The sequence below is a fragment of the Quercus lobata genome, chromosome 5 (genome assembly GCF_001633185.2).
Source record: "Quercus lobata isolate SW786 chromosome 5, ValleyOak3.0 Primary Assembly, whole genome shotgun sequence".
Lineage (NCBI taxonomy): Eukaryota > Viridiplantae > Streptophyta > Magnoliopsida > Fagales > Fagaceae > Quercus > Quercus lobata.
In genome coordinates, this window is record NC_044908.1 from 37594861 (window position 1) to 37613952 (window position 19092).

At 34.7% G+C, this 19092-nt stretch overlaps 2 protein-coding genes and 1 non-coding gene across 6 annotated transcripts; 1 reads left to right on the forward strand and 2 right to left on the reverse strand.

Annotated features, from left to right (window-relative positions):
- Positions 1–2854: 2854 nt before the first annotated feature.
- LOC115992116 (caffeoylshikimate esterase) lies at positions 2855–4219 on the forward strand. The gene has a single exon (XM_031116184.1). It carries the CDS (start codon positions 3059–3061, stop codon positions 4019–4021), a length of 963 nt encoding a protein of 320 aa, XP_030972044.1. The 5' UTR covers positions 2855–3058; the 3' UTR covers positions 4022–4219.
- Positions 4220–4328: 109 nt separating this feature from the next.
- On the reverse strand, positions 4329–4400 carry TRNAQ-CUG. The gene has a single exon. It is a non-coding gene; the product is annotated as a tRNA-Gln (tRNA).
- Positions 4401–5920: 1520 nt separating this feature from the next.
- LOC115988319 (helicase-like transcription factor CHR28) lies at positions 5921–18770 on the reverse strand. 4 transcript variants are annotated; one of them, XM_031111849.1, is made up of 12 exons: positions 18287–18770; positions 17627–17720; positions 16966–17391; positions 15538–16805; positions 15293–15364; positions 13750–13827; positions 12754–13645; positions 11515–11645; positions 11115–11336; positions 8654–9274; positions 8292–8501; positions 5921–6423 (listed from the first exon to the last, which is right to left on the reverse strand). In XM_031111849.1, exons 1-12 carry the CDS (start codon positions 18464–18466, stop codon positions 6319–6321), a joined length of 4299 nt encoding a protein of 1432 aa, XP_030967709.1. In that variant the 5' UTR covers positions 18467–18770; the 3' UTR covers positions 5921–6318. The 4 variants fall into 4 exon arrangements, with proteins under 4 accessions (XP_030967709.1, XP_030967712.1, XP_030967710.1 ...); XM_031111852.1 differs by having other exon boundaries at positions 17627–17715; positions 18287–18389; XM_031111850.1 differs by having other exon boundaries at positions 16966–17383; positions 18287–18377.
- Between the last annotated feature and the right edge of the window lie 322 nt (positions 18771–19092).

The window sequence follows — 19092 nt, forward strand, 5'->3', positions numbered from 1 at the left end:
AATTTATTTTTGAAAAGATTGTTGGTTTTGAAAGAGATTAAAAAATAGTTTCTGCCCTAATGAGTAATAGATAGAGATATTGAAAAGCCAAAAACATGCTCAATGATGTGTGTGCAGAAAATCAAAATTAGAAAAGAGTTTTGGAAGATTTTAGGTGAAAAATCAACTCTCTCTTGCTAGGGTTTGAGTTTGGAGGCATAAAGTTGTATTTATATCTTTAAACTAGGGTTTTCAGGCTCATTTAGAGAATTTTGGACACTCCAAAGGGTCTAGAGACCGGGTCCCATCAAAGAGGGAGGCTTTGAGCCCTAAATAATGAATTTTTCGGCCTCAAGAACTCAGCCTGCATATGTGCAGGTTTGGGGATGCACATGCATGCGTGCTTCTTACGTACGCATGCATCCCCAGAAACCCTAATTCTGACAACTCTAATGGCCCAACTTCAAACAATCATAACTCACTCAATTTGAGTCCAAATTAGGCAAAATTTGTGTTCAAATTGAATCCCAGGATATATACTTTTCAATGAAATAAATCTCTCTCAAATGTTCTTTATGGATCAGAAGTTATGGTCATAACAGTGAGCAAAGATCATTTTTCAGCATCGTTTTCAAAGCGATTTGAACACTTTTAGGTTGTGATTACTTCCAAACTATCAAAATAACTTCAATTACCTTTTGTAGACATGTCAAGCTCATCATTGGGACCCAAGTACAAAATGAGGTGTCTACAATGGAAATACGAAAATATAAATAAGACACAAGATGAAATTAAACAAACTGTTTCACAGGAAAAACCTAGGGGACTTGACCTTATCAATCCCAAGATGAACAAATTTACTATAAGATGGAAGTTTACAGACTGAATAACCCTATTCTTTGTAAATCTAAGTACAGTTACCAAATTGAGTTTTGAAATCCATAAACATCTCTAATAGAAATCTACTGCAGTGTGAACCTTCAATCCACGACTTCAATATCCCCTTAAAGATTTGAATCCAGTACACTTGATAGCTAGAAAGCATCAACTTGAATACACTGGTTCAAAGAGTATGTGAGTAATTCTCAGTAATGACTTGAAAGAGCAGTAGGTACAAAACATTTTAGATCTCAAATGAGCGGCTTTAATGTCTAGAAAAACGTGCCTATAGGTTTCCTTTATATACTCAATGAAGTAGATCTGAAACCCTAAACATCTTATGGGCTAATGGACTGAATTTCTGTTTCTACATATACACAATTCGATCGATCGAACTTAAGTTTTGATCAATCTAAACTGTTAAAAAATTATGATGCTTGAATCACTTGAAATCTTGTTCTTGCACACTAAATGGTGGTACCTTGAGCATTATCTAAACATTCCTATAGACTCTATAAGCTATAACTAGATAAGCTTATGTTCACAAGTTTGTCAACACAACTATAAAGATTTAAAACCTAACAATTGCAAGGCAAAGAGAAAGAACTAAATTTTGTTCCATTAAATAAATTAACTGCAAGCTAAAGAGAATGAAATGGTAAATGCAGGACAAAGACAATGACCCTAAATATGATTCCAATAATTTGATCAATCATTCTTAAGAAATGCATTAATCTTGGTAATTTAAACCACCTAGGCATATGACAAAATTTACTGGGGAAAAAGCATTTTCTCCCCTCTATGTTAGAGATAGTCCATAATTCCCCCTTTATCTTTGGAACCAAGTAATTTCTGCCCTCAATGTTTTGGAAATTAGCAAATATCCTCATTCTATTACTCTTTCCGTTAAATCTATCTTAATCTTTTGATTCCTAAAATATTCTTTTGTGCAAAGTCTAAAGGTTTGGTTCAAGTTACACTTACTCTTGGTATGTTTCGACAATAATGTTTTCTAGAAAATGAGTCATTTTTCAAAAAGTATTTTCTATAAAACTATCTCATTTTTCTATGTTTGGTAGCAATTTAAATGAGTTGAAAAATAATCTCTTAACTTGCTTTATTTAGTTTTCTGTGACTGTGAGATAGAGTTGTTTTCCCAAAAAAATTAGTGGAAAATAATCTATAAAATTAAGTTATAATTATTCTATTCACCAAAGATAGTTTTCCATTGACTCATTTTTTCTAATACTACCAAACATTAAAAAACACGGAAAACTATCTTTACACAAGATTTTCCATCGAAACAAACGGAGCGTTAGTACTCTTTGTTCAAATTCCACCACTCAATAAATTTTTATTGGATAAATATTTTAAAATTTTTCATTGTTAGATCATAAATTCTTATTTTCTTAATATGCACACCAAATTTCTTATTAATCAAATGCTATATATTATTTGATCTATAAACAATTTTTTAAAAATAAAAAATGAACTTTAAGTATTTTTCATACAAGATAAATATTGACATACAGGCATCTTAAAATTTTGCAAACAATAATGTTTTATATATATATATATATATATATATATAATTCAATTAGGCATTTTCAAATTACATTTCTAATAAAAAAATCATTATTTAGTATAACATACAAAACTTCCTCTTTTATGAATTTGTAAACTTACTTAAAAAAAAAAAATATTCATCATCTATTTACTTTTATTATTTAATAAAATCTCAAATGCAGGATTAAATATCTTATGGAATGTATTTTTTTTCTAATAATTTGATTTTTTTTTTTTTTTTTTTGGATATTTAGGAGATGGGAGATTTGAACTCTTATTGTTACATTGGAAATATAAAAATGAATCAATTTAGCTATAATTCTCTTAGCATATTTTAATTATTACTGAGAATCATATTCGGTGTAATATTGATATTTGATACAAGTCATACAACAGTCATCCTTTATCCTTCCGTAGTGTGGACCCTACATGTATTCCATTCGATGAGATATCCTCCCCAAACATGGGATAATTCTTTATGCTATCAAAGAATTAAGCTAAGAAAAGAAAGAACAATTAACAAACAAACCACTGGTCAAGGGGTCAATTCAGCGACAACCCTGTGTTGGGACTTGGGAGTTGAGAGTCCATCCTCCTCCAATCAGCCACAAGCCAAAAAAAAAAAAATCCAATAATGAAGGAACAAGGAAACCCCCAAATCAACAACCTCCATTGCTGGGGTGACATCCCAGAAGAAGACTACTACAAGCTCCAAGGAGGAATCAAAGCATCCAAATCATTTTACACCTCTCCCAGAGGTCTTAAGCTCTTCACCAGGTCCTGGCTTCCCTCTTCCTCCACCCCTCCTCGTGGCCTCATCTGTATGGTCCATGGCTATGGCAACGACATTAGCTGGACTTTCCAAGCCACTCCTATCTTCCTTGCCCAAAAGGGTTTTGCCTGCTTTGCTCTTGACCTTGAAGGCCATGGCCAATCTCAAGGTCTCAGGGCATTCGTACCCAATGTTGATTCTGTTGTTCAAGACTGTCTCTCATTCTTCAATTTCGTCAAACAAGACCCTCGCTTTCCCGGGCTGCCTTCTTTTCTTTATGGTGAATCAATGGGGGGCGCGATTTGCCTGCTGATTCACTTGGCAAATCCAAAAGGTTTTGATGGTGCAATTTTGGTAGCACCCATGTGTAAAATCTCTGATATTGTGAGACCCAAATGGCCAATACCTGAGGTTCTCTCTTTTGTTGCCAAATTCTTGCCCACTTTGCCTATTGTTCCGACTGCAGATCTTATGTATAAGTCTGTGAAAGTTGACAAGAAGAAGATTGTTGCGGAGAAGAATCCGATGAGGTATAGGGGGAAACCAAGATTGGGGACCGTTCTTGAACTTTTGAGGGTTACTGACTATTTGAGTCAAAGATTGAGCGAGGTAAGTATTTCGTTTATTGTATTACATGGGAGTGCAGATGTTGTTACTGATCCAAATGTAAGCAGAGCTTTGTATGAAGAGGCGAAGAGCAAGGATAAGACTATAAAGATCTATGATGGGATGATGCATTCTTTATTATTTGGAGAAACTGATGAGAATGTTGGAATTGTTCGCAATGATATTCTGTCCTGGTTGAATGATAGATGCTCTGAATGATAGGGTTGGATTCAAATTGTTGATTTTATTAACTAGTCATAATTTTCAATTGTATTATGGATGAATGAATTCATAAACATTCTACAAATTAATGATGAGCGCTGACGATTATCTCATCTGATCAACATACTTTGCATATTCACTGTTGCAATCTTTCCATATTTGTGCTAATAATGTAAGAGGTTATATTTAGCTTATATTTGCTTCAATGACAAAACAATAACAACGACGACAACAACAACCAAAAAAAATGCTTCAATGACAAAACAACAACAACGACAACAACAACCAAAAAAAAAGGAAATATAGGTCCCACCGAGATTTGAACTCGGGTTACTGGATTCAGAGTCCAATGTCCTGACCACTAGACCATGGGACCAAGAATGAGGATCAATTTCTATTTATAAATAATTAATAGTTTGTGTCTGCCTTCGACTATCAAGTCAGTAATTTACATTTATCAAAAAATCAAGTCAGTCTTTACGGCTTACACTAATAATATGACTTCTATGGTTTGACATTCTGTAAAAGCAAAAGTCGCTTTCAAAAAAAGAAAAAAAGCAAAGTCGTTCAGACACAAAACTCCCATTCAAAGAAATTTCAAAACAAATAGCCGCCCGCCCATCTAAATGAGGAAATTTTTCTGTGTCTTCTTTTTTTGGCTTGAAAGGAAACTTCATTCAACCAAAATCCGAAACAGAGTACACCAATCAGAGAAGCTAAAATACAAGAACACAACCATAACAAGGAAATTAAGTAGTTATCATAATCTTCTTAACACAAAATAGTTATCATAGGGGTCCTCGGGATCTGTTATTTACCTGCAGTTTTGAAAATTGCTTAACATCATGACAATAAAATAGCACCATTCTCCCGTAGATATTCGGTCCATGTATGGGCTGAAATACTTTAATAATTGTTCGCCAAAATAAATATAGCATACGAGTTAGGACACATCTATTATTCATAATGGAAAATACGACATTAGTTAGGAGACTATCTAAGATATTAGGGTTTGTTTGCCACTTAGTTAATTTGATTAATGAGATTTATTTTTTCAAGGTAAATCCATACTCCTGCTCAACTTACTTATGTATAAGCAAAATAAACCAATAAAAAAGAAGCTAAAATTTAAAAAAAAAAAAAAAAAACAGCTATATCAAGCAAACACAATGAATATTATTATGATTGCATCATTGCATTTATTTGAAATTTGAAGAGCTCCCTCTGCTTCACTACGCTACATCTTTAAGTAGTTGATAAAAATAAAAAATAAAAAATAAATAAAATAAAAAAATAGAAGGGCATCATCAGGGTGAGAGCTTTTAGAGTTATTGGAGGGAACTTTGTTACTTGTAGGGGAGGAAAACATACACCCATAAGAGGGTATACTTCCTCGTAGAGGAGACAGCATTAAAGTACGTCAGTCATACATGCTCCCACTTGGAGATGTACAATATCCGTCAGTTAAATTATTAGATATACGTGCCCGCCCTCCTAATCTTCAATAGGATAGACATGGAGAGAACATCACTGTCAATCTGGATCACTCTCATTAGTCTCAAATCTTTATCAATCATGCAATATATATAGAATTAAAGCTAAGACCTTCAGTTTGATACTTTCGTCACCATCTTTTTACTAGCATTACCTTCCTTCTCTTCATTAATCTCAGTACTGATCATGGGCAATAAATAACATACAGATGTCAACTAAAGGACAGGGATAATACCACGATGATTACATTTAAAACTGCATGGAATTAAGCGTAATAATCAATATGCTCATCAACAAATTGATAAAATCAAATTTTTTTTAATCAACCTAAGACTTGTAAGCTCTGTATCACAAACAAAAATTTCATTAAAAAAAAAAAAAAATTTTAAAAAACCCAAAAAAGAATAAAAACCAAAAAATAAAAATAAAAAGAGAAAAAGTAATCCACTATCATTTACAATTGGAAGAAACATTTTTCCAGTGAATATACTTGCTGTAAAGTGTAGACTACTGATCTCCACATCCTATACAATGTGATGAGAGACTGACGAGGAAGATTGAGAGGGATCAATTCCCTAACAAACAAAAATTTTAAGGAAAAAGAATGGATCATGTGATTCTATATAGACTATTCACAGAAAATTTTCCTCAATATAGCCTCTTGTTACTCCTTTCAGATCTATTATCAGAGACAATGTCCAAATAATTGAGCTGTTGCTGACCCTGCCACTGCCAAAAACAAACCTATTGATAACCTGCGTTAGCAAATAAAATCTGTCAAACCTAAAAGAACTCCCTAATCACATCATAAACAGGTATTTCAGGTCTTCCACTGTAAGGCGCGTCTGACGACCACCAGTTCCATCCTCTCCAAACGCAGCTGCAACCATCTCTCTCTTCTTTTGCTGCAAAAACCAGTGCATCCCACATGAGAAAAAACTAAAATCAGAGAAATCACAAACAAGATCAAGAACAATTTCAGGTACAAAAATGAAATCAGCCATTATAAACGACGATATCTAAATTAAGAAACAGAGTTGCATGGCCCAGAACAAGAGACCCTAACTAGTATCACAAATATGCATTACCCAATAAAGTACATGAATATGATCACTTTTCATACCATTCTACCCATGTTGATATTATCATTCTGTCATCAAACTGGATTTAGTTGAAGCTTCAATAAAATCAGAAGTCAACAAGTGTCACCTAACACTGATCTATTTACTTTTCACATTCCCCCAATCATCCAAAAATATATAAATGGTAATTGAACCCAAATGTTATAACCACTGCCAAGTAAGTTCAGAAAGAACGGGAAGGACATCATTGCTCTGATTTCTGTCATCAACAACAACCACCTCGAAGTTGGCAAGACAATTAGTTATTAAACCCAAACTGATCCAGCCAGTCAGATCAGTGAAGTAAAGACCCGGTACTTGATTCTTAGACCAGTTTGGACTAATTAGACTGTTTAAGCATTTGACCCGGTGAAACCCCAGTCAAACCCTGGGGGTTCTTTGTAACCCCATTCAACCCGGATTGTACTTTTCATGTACTTCAAATCACTCATTTATCTAATTTTTATAAATAATTTGACATTTTGGTCTTTTGAAAAAATAAAATTGAAAGACCAAAATGTCAAACTATTTATAAAAAATAATTTTAAAAATTAGATAAAAGAGTGATTTGGGGTACATGAAAAATGCCATATTAAGAAAGGGATCAACAAACATAATATATTTCATGATTTATTATTCCCATAAATGTATCTCTTGATTTATATTAAAATATATATATATTGACTTTCTTTCATAAGATTTTTTTCTCTAAATGAATTATTTTAACTTATAATTGTGTTGATATTCTCAATATATGTGATATGTTAATTTTTCTTTCAGAATCTTTGTTATATATTTGATATTTCTTAAACAAGTTAGCTCAATATATATATACACACACAAATAGAATTTCAACTTGTAGAGTCCACTCTCTTTATCATCAGTCAAGGTTTGAACCCCAAATCTCTTATTCGACCACAAGAAAAACTTTATCATTTGAGCTAATAATTTTTTTTATCAGTAACTTTACTAGTTGAGCTAACTAGAGCCCACTTTTATGACTTATCATCTTGGTATCTGTTTGAATGTTAACTCTATATATCTATCTACTATAGCTTAAGGATTTTGTGATCGCTATAGTAGATAAAAACTGTTGATCTCTTTATATTTTACCTTATAGTGTTCAATAAGTAATATTTTTCATTAGGTATTTTATCATATGCTTATATCTTTTACCACGAATATTTTATATATGTATTTTGTATTTTGTAAAATTGATCCATCAACTTTAAACTTTTAAATTTTTTTGAGAATATATTTAATTTTTATTTAAATTTTATTTGAACCTACAGGGTTAAATAACCATGGACAAGACCATGGTCATTAACTCCAAATGCCATGGCCACAGTCAAGTAAGTAGAGAAAAAATGGGAGGGATTTTAATGGGATAGGACATCGTATAGATTTGGCAAATAAATTCAGTTAAACAAGTAGAAAAAGTCTTCAACCATGTATATACCTCTCCAAAATAAGGTGATTACTTGTTTCCAAATTCATCATGTTCCATAAATTTGATATAATACAACAGAAGAATATCAGGAGACAGGAAATACAAAACCAGATTTTCAAGAGAACCACAAAGTTATCAATGTCTACAAATTGCTGATTGAAAAAGCTTAACAATAAATATAAGAGAGAATTTACAAGAATACCTGAAGGGCTAATATACGATCTTCAACCGTATCTCTCACTGTTAACCGCAAAACTGTAACAGGACGAGTTTGCCCAATTCTGTGTGCTCTATCAATTGCTTGATCTTCAGTAGTAGGGTTCCACCAAAGGTCCAGCAGAAGAACATGGCAAGCTGCAACCATGTTGAGACCAAGACTAGCAGCTTTCAGAGACATGATCATCACAGACACCTACCAAAAAAAATCAAATTTTAGATATGTCCAAGGGGAATTACAATTGACTAAATGTCTAAATACTTTGATCATCCTTCTCCCCCTACAATGATTGGAAAAACCCAGAAATTCAATTAAAAATATTAAGAGATGCTATGATTCCCACAAACCTCTGGGAGGGTGTTAAAATCCTTCACAGCTTTATCTCTGGCAAGAACAGACATTGTTCCATCAAGTCTTCTGTACTGAATGGAAGAATTTTTAAGACAAGCTTCAAGCAAATCCAACATCCTCGTCCACTGGGAAAACACTATGGCTTTCTCTCCAACTACCTTGACTGAATTATTAGAACTTCTCTCCACAGCCAAATGTTGTCTATCAGCATTATCCTCACACAATTCTCCATCAGAGTTGTTGTGACAGATGGCATTTTCATCAAGAGTGCTCTGTGCAGAACTAGCTCCTAAAGAACAACCTTGTGGTTTACACAATGAATGCAGGACCTCAAGAGCAGCCTTAATTTTGGTAGAACTACCATACGAGTTACCCCCATAAAAAAGCTCGGCTGCATCAACAACTTCAGAAACAGAACAATTGGGGGAACCATCCTGACCAGGCTCATCAGAGAGAGAACTGTTTAGTGTGGCTTTGGAGAACACTGAAGATGCAAACAGTCTAACTTTGCAATTTGTCACAGGGCACTGCTTGTCATCACCAGTAAGATGTTCACTAATGCATTGATGGCAGAAAACATGATCACAAATTGAAACAACAGCATCTTCAGGAGGATCCTATAGAGAATTTAGCAGGATTGTCAGAACAGATAAACCACATCAATTTTTAATTTGGCAAGAAAAAACTCCATGGAATTTAAAAAGAGAAGGCATAGGTGGTAATTATTGCAGAAGAGGAGTTCTAAATATACACCATAAATGAGAGAGTTAACCACATACTCATCATAGTGATATTCTCATGAAAAACACATTCATTAAGAGAATAAAATGACAACCACAGTGTAAAGATAAACCTGCTATTATTATACCATTTTTCCATCATAATGCTAGCTTGGTTGTTTAACATCAATCAGTGCCAATAGATCAAGTAAATGGGTTTTTTTTTTATAAATAGATCAAGTAAAAAAATAATAGAGGATCCTTTCAATAGAAATAGACCTGGACATACCAGATTCAGCAACCACTAATTGAAATTGGTGAGAGAGTGTAATTAAGTGTGTGTTGGAGCTTGGTGAGAGTGTAATTAAGTGTGTGTGTGTGTGTGCATTTAGCAGTTTTTGTTTCTCAAAAAAAAAAAAAAAAAAAATTCAGCAACCACTAATTTGTTAAACTGGTTGCTTTCCCTTATTCACTACAGAGGCATCTATACTTTCATCTAAGAAATGTAATTGTCCAGCATATCCAAGCCATAGCACCTCTTGCTTTCATACAAGGCACAAACACCAGATATGTTGAAATTGATGTGGGACATTCAATGAAAATGCTATTTTAATTAAGTTTTATTTAATTCGGTGCTCATCACTAGTTCACCCCCACATCCCCCACCCTCTCTCTTCAAATTCAGTGTTGCATCAGTTTTGATTTTCTCCTGCATCAAAAAAATAAATCTGAATTTGCTTTGTAACATCTTGCTTATTTGAGACTGAATAATACAGATAAGCTGGACACAAATTCAATCACGAAATGGGCATTCCACTAAAGTAACTTGTTCCACTCTGAGATTAGACATCCTTAAGAGCTAATGCCCTTGTCATAGCCCTTGCCAAGCATTCCAAATAAGAATTGGAGGACAATATCTTAGCTATTCCATCCTACAACTCAACCACTAAAGAATGAACCCCATTCTTTTTATTTAGTTAATTTTCTTATAATTACACTAAATCTTGATAGACTAGTGAACAGTAAATGCTACTTCTACTCATGTATAGTCAGATCTAAATAAATAAAAAAAGAGAATAGAAGAAGAATCCACCTGATTGAACTTTACTACAATCAAGACAATTTTTTTGATTGGTAAGTTATACATAGTGGGTCTTCTTATCCAAGAAAAAAAAATTACATAGTGGGTCTTTCATCCACAACCTCACCCTCCACCTTGTACAAGGGGAGGAGGTGCCATTTGAGCTAGAGCTCATTGGCTACAACAATAAATTGATGAAAAAAGTATAAAAGTTTTGGTACACAGATCAGAGCACAGAGGCAAATGCAAGTTGTGCTAAAACCTGCACTAACCACACAAATTTACAAGAATTTCTAGAAAACTATGAGAACATGTATAAAAGACCAAATGTCATACACAAAAATCTACTGCAGGAAGGCAACCATAGAAAAGATGTAAAAAATTTAAATATTATAATAATAATAATAATAATAATAATAATAAAAAGAAAAATCTTAACCATTAGGTGCTGGTTTGGCACAGCTTACATTTTAGTTTTTGGAAAATAGGGCTTTTTGAAACAATTTTACCTAGAAAAAAAAAATGGAAGTTTAAAAAAGCTGTTTATGAAAAGTATGGTTTGAAACCGCTTTAACTAATGACACTAAAGCAGGCACACCTGCATACATGTGCACACACACAAGAACAACCATAGAGAAAGAAAAAGTCAGTACATACATTGCAGACACCACAAATTGCCTGAGATGCTTCTAAACGATCCAAAAGCCAAATTTGTTTTTCCTGAGGAAGCTTCTTTGCCATCTCAACTGAGGATCTCCATAAAGAACTTGAATCATAAGGCCTAACAAGGAGGGGGTGATCACAAGCTTGTCGAAGGCGCAAGAGCATCAACAAGATGTTAACATAATTTTGTTTGACAGTTCCAGCATCTGCATATTCCTGACATGACAAACAATATGTGGTTAAAATACCCATCTAAAGCAAAATAAAATGACCACCACATCAATAGAATATGATTATAAAAACTAGCAAAATTAAGCTTTTTTAAAAATCAAAACAATGCAATGTCAAGGAAAAGAAAGGAAACAAACTCCGAAGTTCCTTAATGAAACCATACTTGAAACTGAGCACGTGAATCAGCCTCTAATTTGGAGTAGAAATTACGTTCCTCATCTGAAAAATCCACCTTTTTCAGTTCTATAAACTTTGGCGGTAGGTTAATAATAGGTTCCCCATCAAGAAGTGTGTCTACAGAAAACAATTATTTTCCCATCAGATAATCATATCTCAGAGCAGTACCATTTCACATCAGTACTTACAATAAGAATTCAGTTGCATAGAAAATTAAAATTAACAGTAGAGAGAGTTGATGCAGATTACATATTGGCAACATATCAAGACGCCAAAAAACATAGACATATAAAACAAAATAAAGCCCCAAAAAAGGCAAAGTACAGTTTAAATTATTGAGTCATACAAAGTTGGACAGGATATTCATGGATCCTAGATGTTGATAGGTGAACCAAATGCAATACTTTCACCTAACATAAAGCTGTGTTATCACTGTACCCACAAATGTTAATTTAAAGCCACAGTAACCAGCCTCAAGGCAAACCACAGAAAAAATCATTTAACTAGTCGCTAACCCATGCAATGCAAGGAAAATTTATTCCAAAATTTTTTTATATATGACACATATATAATTAATAAGTATTAATAGATAAAAATTCAAATTAGATAATTCAAAGAAAATAATTTATTTGTGTTTGGTTGCTTTTGTCTAAAACAAAGCTGATTTCCAATTAGTTTAAAATAATAATATATATTAGAATAAAAATGTGGCTTACAAAAGCTTATGCAGCAATATTAGAATCAGTCATGAAAAAGTCAAAGGCTTCCACTCTATATATATATTATAGATTCCATGATTTCTAGTAGCAAAATATCAGTTTATGGATGAAAGAAAAGTTGAGGACTGAAATGAATGAAAGCAAAGTAAGAGGACTAAAATAAATTCTGATAAAACTTAGAGGTTGGATTTTGCATTTTAGCCACACACACAAAAAAAAAAAAGGGTGAATATTTCAAAATGTAGAAAAAACAGTTGAGAAATATTTCCGGAAGCATCCAGGCAAGCCTGACCATTTGTGAAAGAGTATTCATGATCACAAGAAATAGAGTCAGAAACAAGCCAAGCAATAAGCATCAAGATGGGATAGAGAATTAAAATTTAACATGTCTAACAATTTCTACATGTATATAAACAAATCCAGAAAGTAAAATATAAAATAAGCATCATTGGTTATCAAAAGACAAATATAGGATTAAAGCCCACAAATCATATATGTGGCCTCACCTTTAGTGCGGCGTAACATTATTGTCTTCAAGACAGCTTGTAGCTTTTTGTACCCTTTGCTTGGGCTCCTATTGATTGGGACCTTTATTGTGGAACAGAATGATGTATATTGAGCATAAGGATCATATCTGAGAAATCTGAAGTAACTATAAAGATCATCAATTGCATTCTGGATTGGAGTGCCAGACAAGCACCATCTACGTTTAGCACGAAGACCCCAACAGGCCCGAGCCACTTGAGTTCTGTGATTCTTGATGCTCTGGGCCTCATCCAGGACAACCCTAAACCATGCCACCTTTGCAAGAGGACGTGCAGCAGACTCAAGCAGTGCACTATCCAAACCCTTCTTATTCTTTGAACATTTTTTATCAGAACTAGGACATTTCCTTTTCCTACCGGATGAGAAGCCAGTATCATCTTCTAGTTTCCCTCTCTCATCATCATCTTCATCAACAAGAGACTGCTTTGGGACCTCCATGCTGACAATTGAATATGTTGTGAGGACAACATCATATTTGGCCAGCTCATAAGGATCTTTTGTCCTGTTGCTTCCATGGTATACCAGCACAGAGAGATTAGCTTTGCTGGTTACCTTACTATTCAACTCCTCAGCCCATTGCCGTAGAACACTAGTGGGACAAACAATAAGGGTTCCAGCAGATGGCCTTCCCTTAGTTTGGACCAAAGAGTTCACGCTCTTCATCAGAGTATTTGATGTCATTTGAAGTGACTCAGCATCTTGCTTCATTCCATTAAGTGCAGGAGGAACATCATCATCTTCATCCAAATTTAGAGTTTCCAACTTCCCTTGTTTTACATTTTGATAGGCTCTAAAAGATGGAGGCCTCTCTTTGAGTATAAGTGCAATTGTTGATACTGTTTTTCCCAGTCCCTGCAAGAACATGGTTATATAATCCCAGAAGAAAATTAAGCACAGTTCCTTGGCATCTTACAATCAAGTGGTGTAAAAAATTTAATAGAGGAGAGTACATCAACCTGATCATCTGCAAGAATCCCTCCAGAGCAGTGGAAGCTAGCCGTCTCCTTTTGAACCATCCATGACAAAGCAATTCTCTGTCCAGGAAATCAGTTAAAAATAAACAGGGTCAACAATCAGACAAACACTCAATAGACACACAAACAAAAAGCAGTCACCAAAGCAGTAAGGGAGAATCTAGTTCTACTTTTGAATACTATTGTTGGAATTATAAAGAGCACAGAATAAGCAAGCAAGTGGAAGTAGATGTTAACCTAGAGAGCATGGGTGTGGCTCCAAGGCCACCACACCCGACACTCGGCAACGCACCAATTCACACTCGACGCACCAATTCGCTTTCTTTTTTTTTCATTTTCCGATTCTGGCCTATTCGGCTCCGATTCGGGCCGAAACCGGCCAAAATCTACCGAAATCAACCGAGAAACTGGCCGAAATACATGTTAAAAAAAAAAAAAAAAAAAAAAAAAAACTTGAGTTGATTTTTTATTTAGTTATTAACTTATTATATATTTTTCAAATTATTTGTAGGTTAAACAACTTAAATTGAAATTACTGAATTATTTGTAATTAGTATTGCTCTTAAATTGGTACATGTTTACCATTATATGAAAATATATTTAATAATTGTAAATAAAAATATATTTAATAATTTATTAGTAAATGTATCCCGCCGCACCCGCACTCTATTTTTTCAAAAATTGCCAAGTCCAACACCCGCACCTGAACTTGAACCCGAATCCGCACCCGGGCTTCATAGATGTTAACACGCTAACCATGAAAAGAACTATTCTCCTCTCTCATACAAAGATCCCCATCCACAAGTGAGGAAAATAAACTCCAATTAGTGTAGAAAGTTTGTTCTTTTTTTTTTTCACTAATAGGAAGCACAAGGGGGAGCAACTCCTAGAGCCTCAGCAATCTTTCTTTCCATTTGCTGGAATACAATAACCCATTTCATAGCTTACATTTGTAACAAACAAAAACCAAATTTACAGTGCTTGCTATTCGATCATCCATGGGGGATTATCTAAGCTTGCATGCCAACGCTACCTTATTTATTAAATTTCTCAGAAGAGGTAATAAGAAGTGATTGCCATAATCACACAATAAAATCACTTATTAATATCACGCAAACTAAGATTTCATAAGCACTTCTTTGGCATAGAGTAGCAATGCCTCTAAGCATCAACACCCACATCAGAGTCCATATCACATTGCTGTAAAGGACACTTGCACACTTAAGGCCCGTTTGGTAGAGGAGTTTGAGTAATGTTGTTTGTAGTTTTTGAAATATGTGTAGGTGAAAATGTGTGTGAAAATATATGTAATGTTGTTTAAAAACTGAAAATATGTTGTTTAGATAATCTACCAAACAGGGCCTTAATCACAAGATTCTAATTGGGCCCTAAAACTGCTTCTCAAGTCCTCATAAATGTTCTCTGCTACCTTCAGATGTCATTGCTCAATTTTAAACCTCAGAATTCCAAAAAAACCCAAACATCCTAAATTCAAAGAGAAATAACATTATGGAACAATTAAAACCTGATGTCTTAAAAGAGAGACTGCCAAATCCCCATCTGGTGGACTAGCTTCTGACTTTGGCTGCGAAAGATCCTGAAATGAATAGAACACAGTAATTTCAACAAGGCTTCAGTGACAAATTACCATCAAGATATAATTTAAATCATATTAAATTAAAAGATAGGAGCCTCTCGCATTCCATAGATGTGTTATATTTCCAGTACAAGAGAAACCAAAGGTGATAATCCCAAACTAACAGAGCTAACCTGCAATGCAACTCGTAAAATATATCTTTCATCACTCTTAATCCTCGTTCCTCCTACTCCTGTGGAATGAACAGAATCACTAAATGTAGAATGTTGTGAAGTAATAAGCGAGTTCCCTATTGCTGGAGAATAATTTGTGGGTGGAGGATGACTCATATCTTCAATAATACATATATCAGAGTCCTCAACATGGTATTTGCCTGAAAAATTTTTACAATTTAAATCAAGGGTGACTTCTGATAAATGAGAACCCACGGTCTTAGATTGAACCAGTTTAGTCTCACTTTCACCCTTAATGCAATCCAACTGAATCTTGCTCAATATGGATGGCTGAGCACAGGGCACATATTGTTCCAACGCACTTGAATTCAAATGTCCACCACTAGGGGGAAATCTACTAACAATTTGACTAGCTATATCTTGAGAATGACAAGCTCTCTTAGACGCAATAACCACATCTTCTTTCTCATGTTTTACGTGAATGTGCTTCTGAATTGATTGAGAATGTGAAATACCAGATGACTGCGTCACATCTTTGTCAACACATAGTTTGGCATCAGCACTGTAAGAAGACTTTCTACTGACAGCTTCATCAATTACTTCCATAGAATGGCTACTAGGTGCAATGAATTCATCAGTTGCTTCATCCTTTACACAAGTTGCTTGGTCTTTGCTGGACAAGTATGACTGAGTACAAATCAACAGTTTCTTCGACGCCTTGTCATCAATAGAACAATTTTCAGTATCAGATGATGAATTTCCACTGATTGATGACATATAATTATTGCCTTCACATAAAAAATATGACTGATTAGGCATTGACACCTCTGAGACAGATCTACCCATTATTCCCCTCTGGCCATTCAAAATCACCTTACTACTTGAGCTAGCACTCTCATTTGAGAATTCCCCTATTTCATCCTTTGTGTTAATCATCATTTCTGGATTACCCATTGAAAATTGAGAACTATAACTACTAGGCAAATGATGCCGTGAGAAATCAAATGTACCATCTGTAGCCATGTAATATTGCATAGGAGAATAATGGTCAGTGAAGTTACTTATAACATCAGAACTTTGACAGATAGTAGACTCAGTAGAAGTAACATTTTGGGAAGACAAATCTGCATCCCCTAATGATATTCCCATATAGGAACACGGAATATTTTCTTGGGGAGGTCTGAAGGTATCCAGACTATTTTCAGCCAAAGCACCATAGTGTGCAGAATTTACACCAAAGTTGTTAAAGAAAGGGTTGTATAAAGGATCTGCAACCATTAGAAAAATGTAGTAAGTTCTTCCACCTCAGTTTTCACAAAAAACATGACGTACAATAAAATGATCTAGGCAAACTATCCATGCAAAACATAAGTGCCATTATACAAATACTTAAGAACAATTAATATCCTCGGTAAAGAGTTTACATACATTTGGAATCAACATCCTCCCCTACATGCCTGCATTGTTCTTCAGTTTCACTGTTAGGGAAATCAACATACAAGTTATCTACACAATCTGAAACATTGTGAGCATCTCTATCAGCAAAACTGGAAGCTGTACTAAATGTTGGTATCTCAATCGGGGAAACTCCAGCCCTCCCTGTGAAGGAAGATTCATGGCCTGATACTTGTAAATTCCAGTCTTTGAGACTCGCAGAGCAAGCATGCACAGGAGAGCCTGTCTGTGTTGGGGGTTCCATGTTTCCATAGTCAGGAGCCATGGCCGAATTTTCAGCAGAATCAAATGAAGCAGCTGAGCCCCCTGTCCCAGAATCTGAAGCATCTGAGTTGTAAAATGTGACAGGATCCATTAACTCAGGCCCTAATGAAGGTGCTTCTTGTGACACCTGAGGTCCTAAACAATAAGCATGAAAAATCAAAAAAAAAAAAAAACAATCATATGTAAACACTGAGTATTACCGTACTCCCAAAATATATATATAGTTTGAGGGCCTTTGAGGAGGCATCAATACCCCACTACTTAGCTCAAAGAGTATAGTTTGAGGGATTTCAAGAGAAATAAGGAAGAAGAAGAAGAAGAGAAAAGGAGGAAGGAAACAAAAAAAAAAAGTCCAGCATAAATGGTTTACCAGTTTGACGCTGGGGATTGTCATTGATTACAGCATTAGGAGCTGCTGCTTCACCTTGTGACACATATTTCACAGATGAATCCTCTGGACTGCTCTGCAATTCAACAACCAAAAAGTCAGCAGGCGCTCATCAAAAGTTCCTCCACCACCAAAAAATAAATAAAAACACCCAGAGATTAGCAAGCTCATCAAATTGATAATTCAAAGCTCCAGTTCATAAAGCTTAATCCATGTCCATCAGATACCACACAGTGTTACTTAACATCTCAACGGAAAAAGAAAACAATTCAACCCATAATACTGAACTTATCCATAGTAAGTACCCCTTAATTCTGAACTTATCCAAATCGGCAGATTCAATAAAAAAATGTAAGCTAGGCTACAAATACGAAATAAATAAATAAATAATTAACAATGAGAAACAGTATAAAACCAAAATCACCATTCCTACAACACTCTACTAAGCTGAGATTTCTTCGACAAAGGATGATAATTCTCATTCATAAACCCCCCCTCGACATTTGATTATTTCTTTAGAGTCAAATCAATAATAGCTATGCTTTGAGAAAACAGAGAGTCAAAATTCAATGATTGAGGAGACTATCTAGGGTTTTTTTTTAAGTACCAAAGCTAACTACACAATTGAATTGAATTGAATACCTGCAATTGCAATTGTGAAGAAGAAGGCTGAGGATCTTCTCCAAGAATGTCAAGCAGCGTATTGATGTCGATGGACAAGTCCTCGCCGCCGCCACCACCAAAAAAATCACAATCATCATCATCAACGGCAGAGAAATCGCCACGTGTCCAGAATTCCGACCCGTCGTCCGCCATCAACATGATCAGAGAAAAGAATCGGTCATATAAACCCTAAGTGTATCTCTCGAGCAAACCCTACCCTGAGAAGAAAAATAGATAGTCTGGGATCGAATCGATATAGAGAGAGAGAGAGAGAGAGAGAGAGAGAGATAGAAAGAGAGAAGAAATTGGTCGTTTTTGAGGGGCGAGGTTTCGGAGAAAGTTCGTGAAACGCGACTTTTCTAATTCTAAAATTCTAAAAAATTCTAGTGGGTGTGGTATGGTATGGTATGGGAGGGAAAGAAACCAAAAAGTGTTGGAGGGTGGATGAGGAGAAAGTCTTGGATCCAGTTTAAATAGGGTTTGGGTCCAACTCCTGACTTTTTCTTTTTCTTTTTATTTTATAACTAGGTTTTTTTTTTCGTTTTTACTTTTAATGCCCGGAGTTTCTGGCTTTTCGTTGTTTCTTCTGTGATCTTTGTAATTGGACCTTTTTATGTCATGACTCATGTCATGTTATGTTGTTGAGGTTACAAAATTAATAAAATATATAAATACAAATGCCTAATTTCATTTCAATTCAATTTCAAATAATGAAAATATTAAATATGTAAGAGTACTAGTATCATGTGTGTCAAATGTCAAATATTTGGCAAACAATAAAAAAA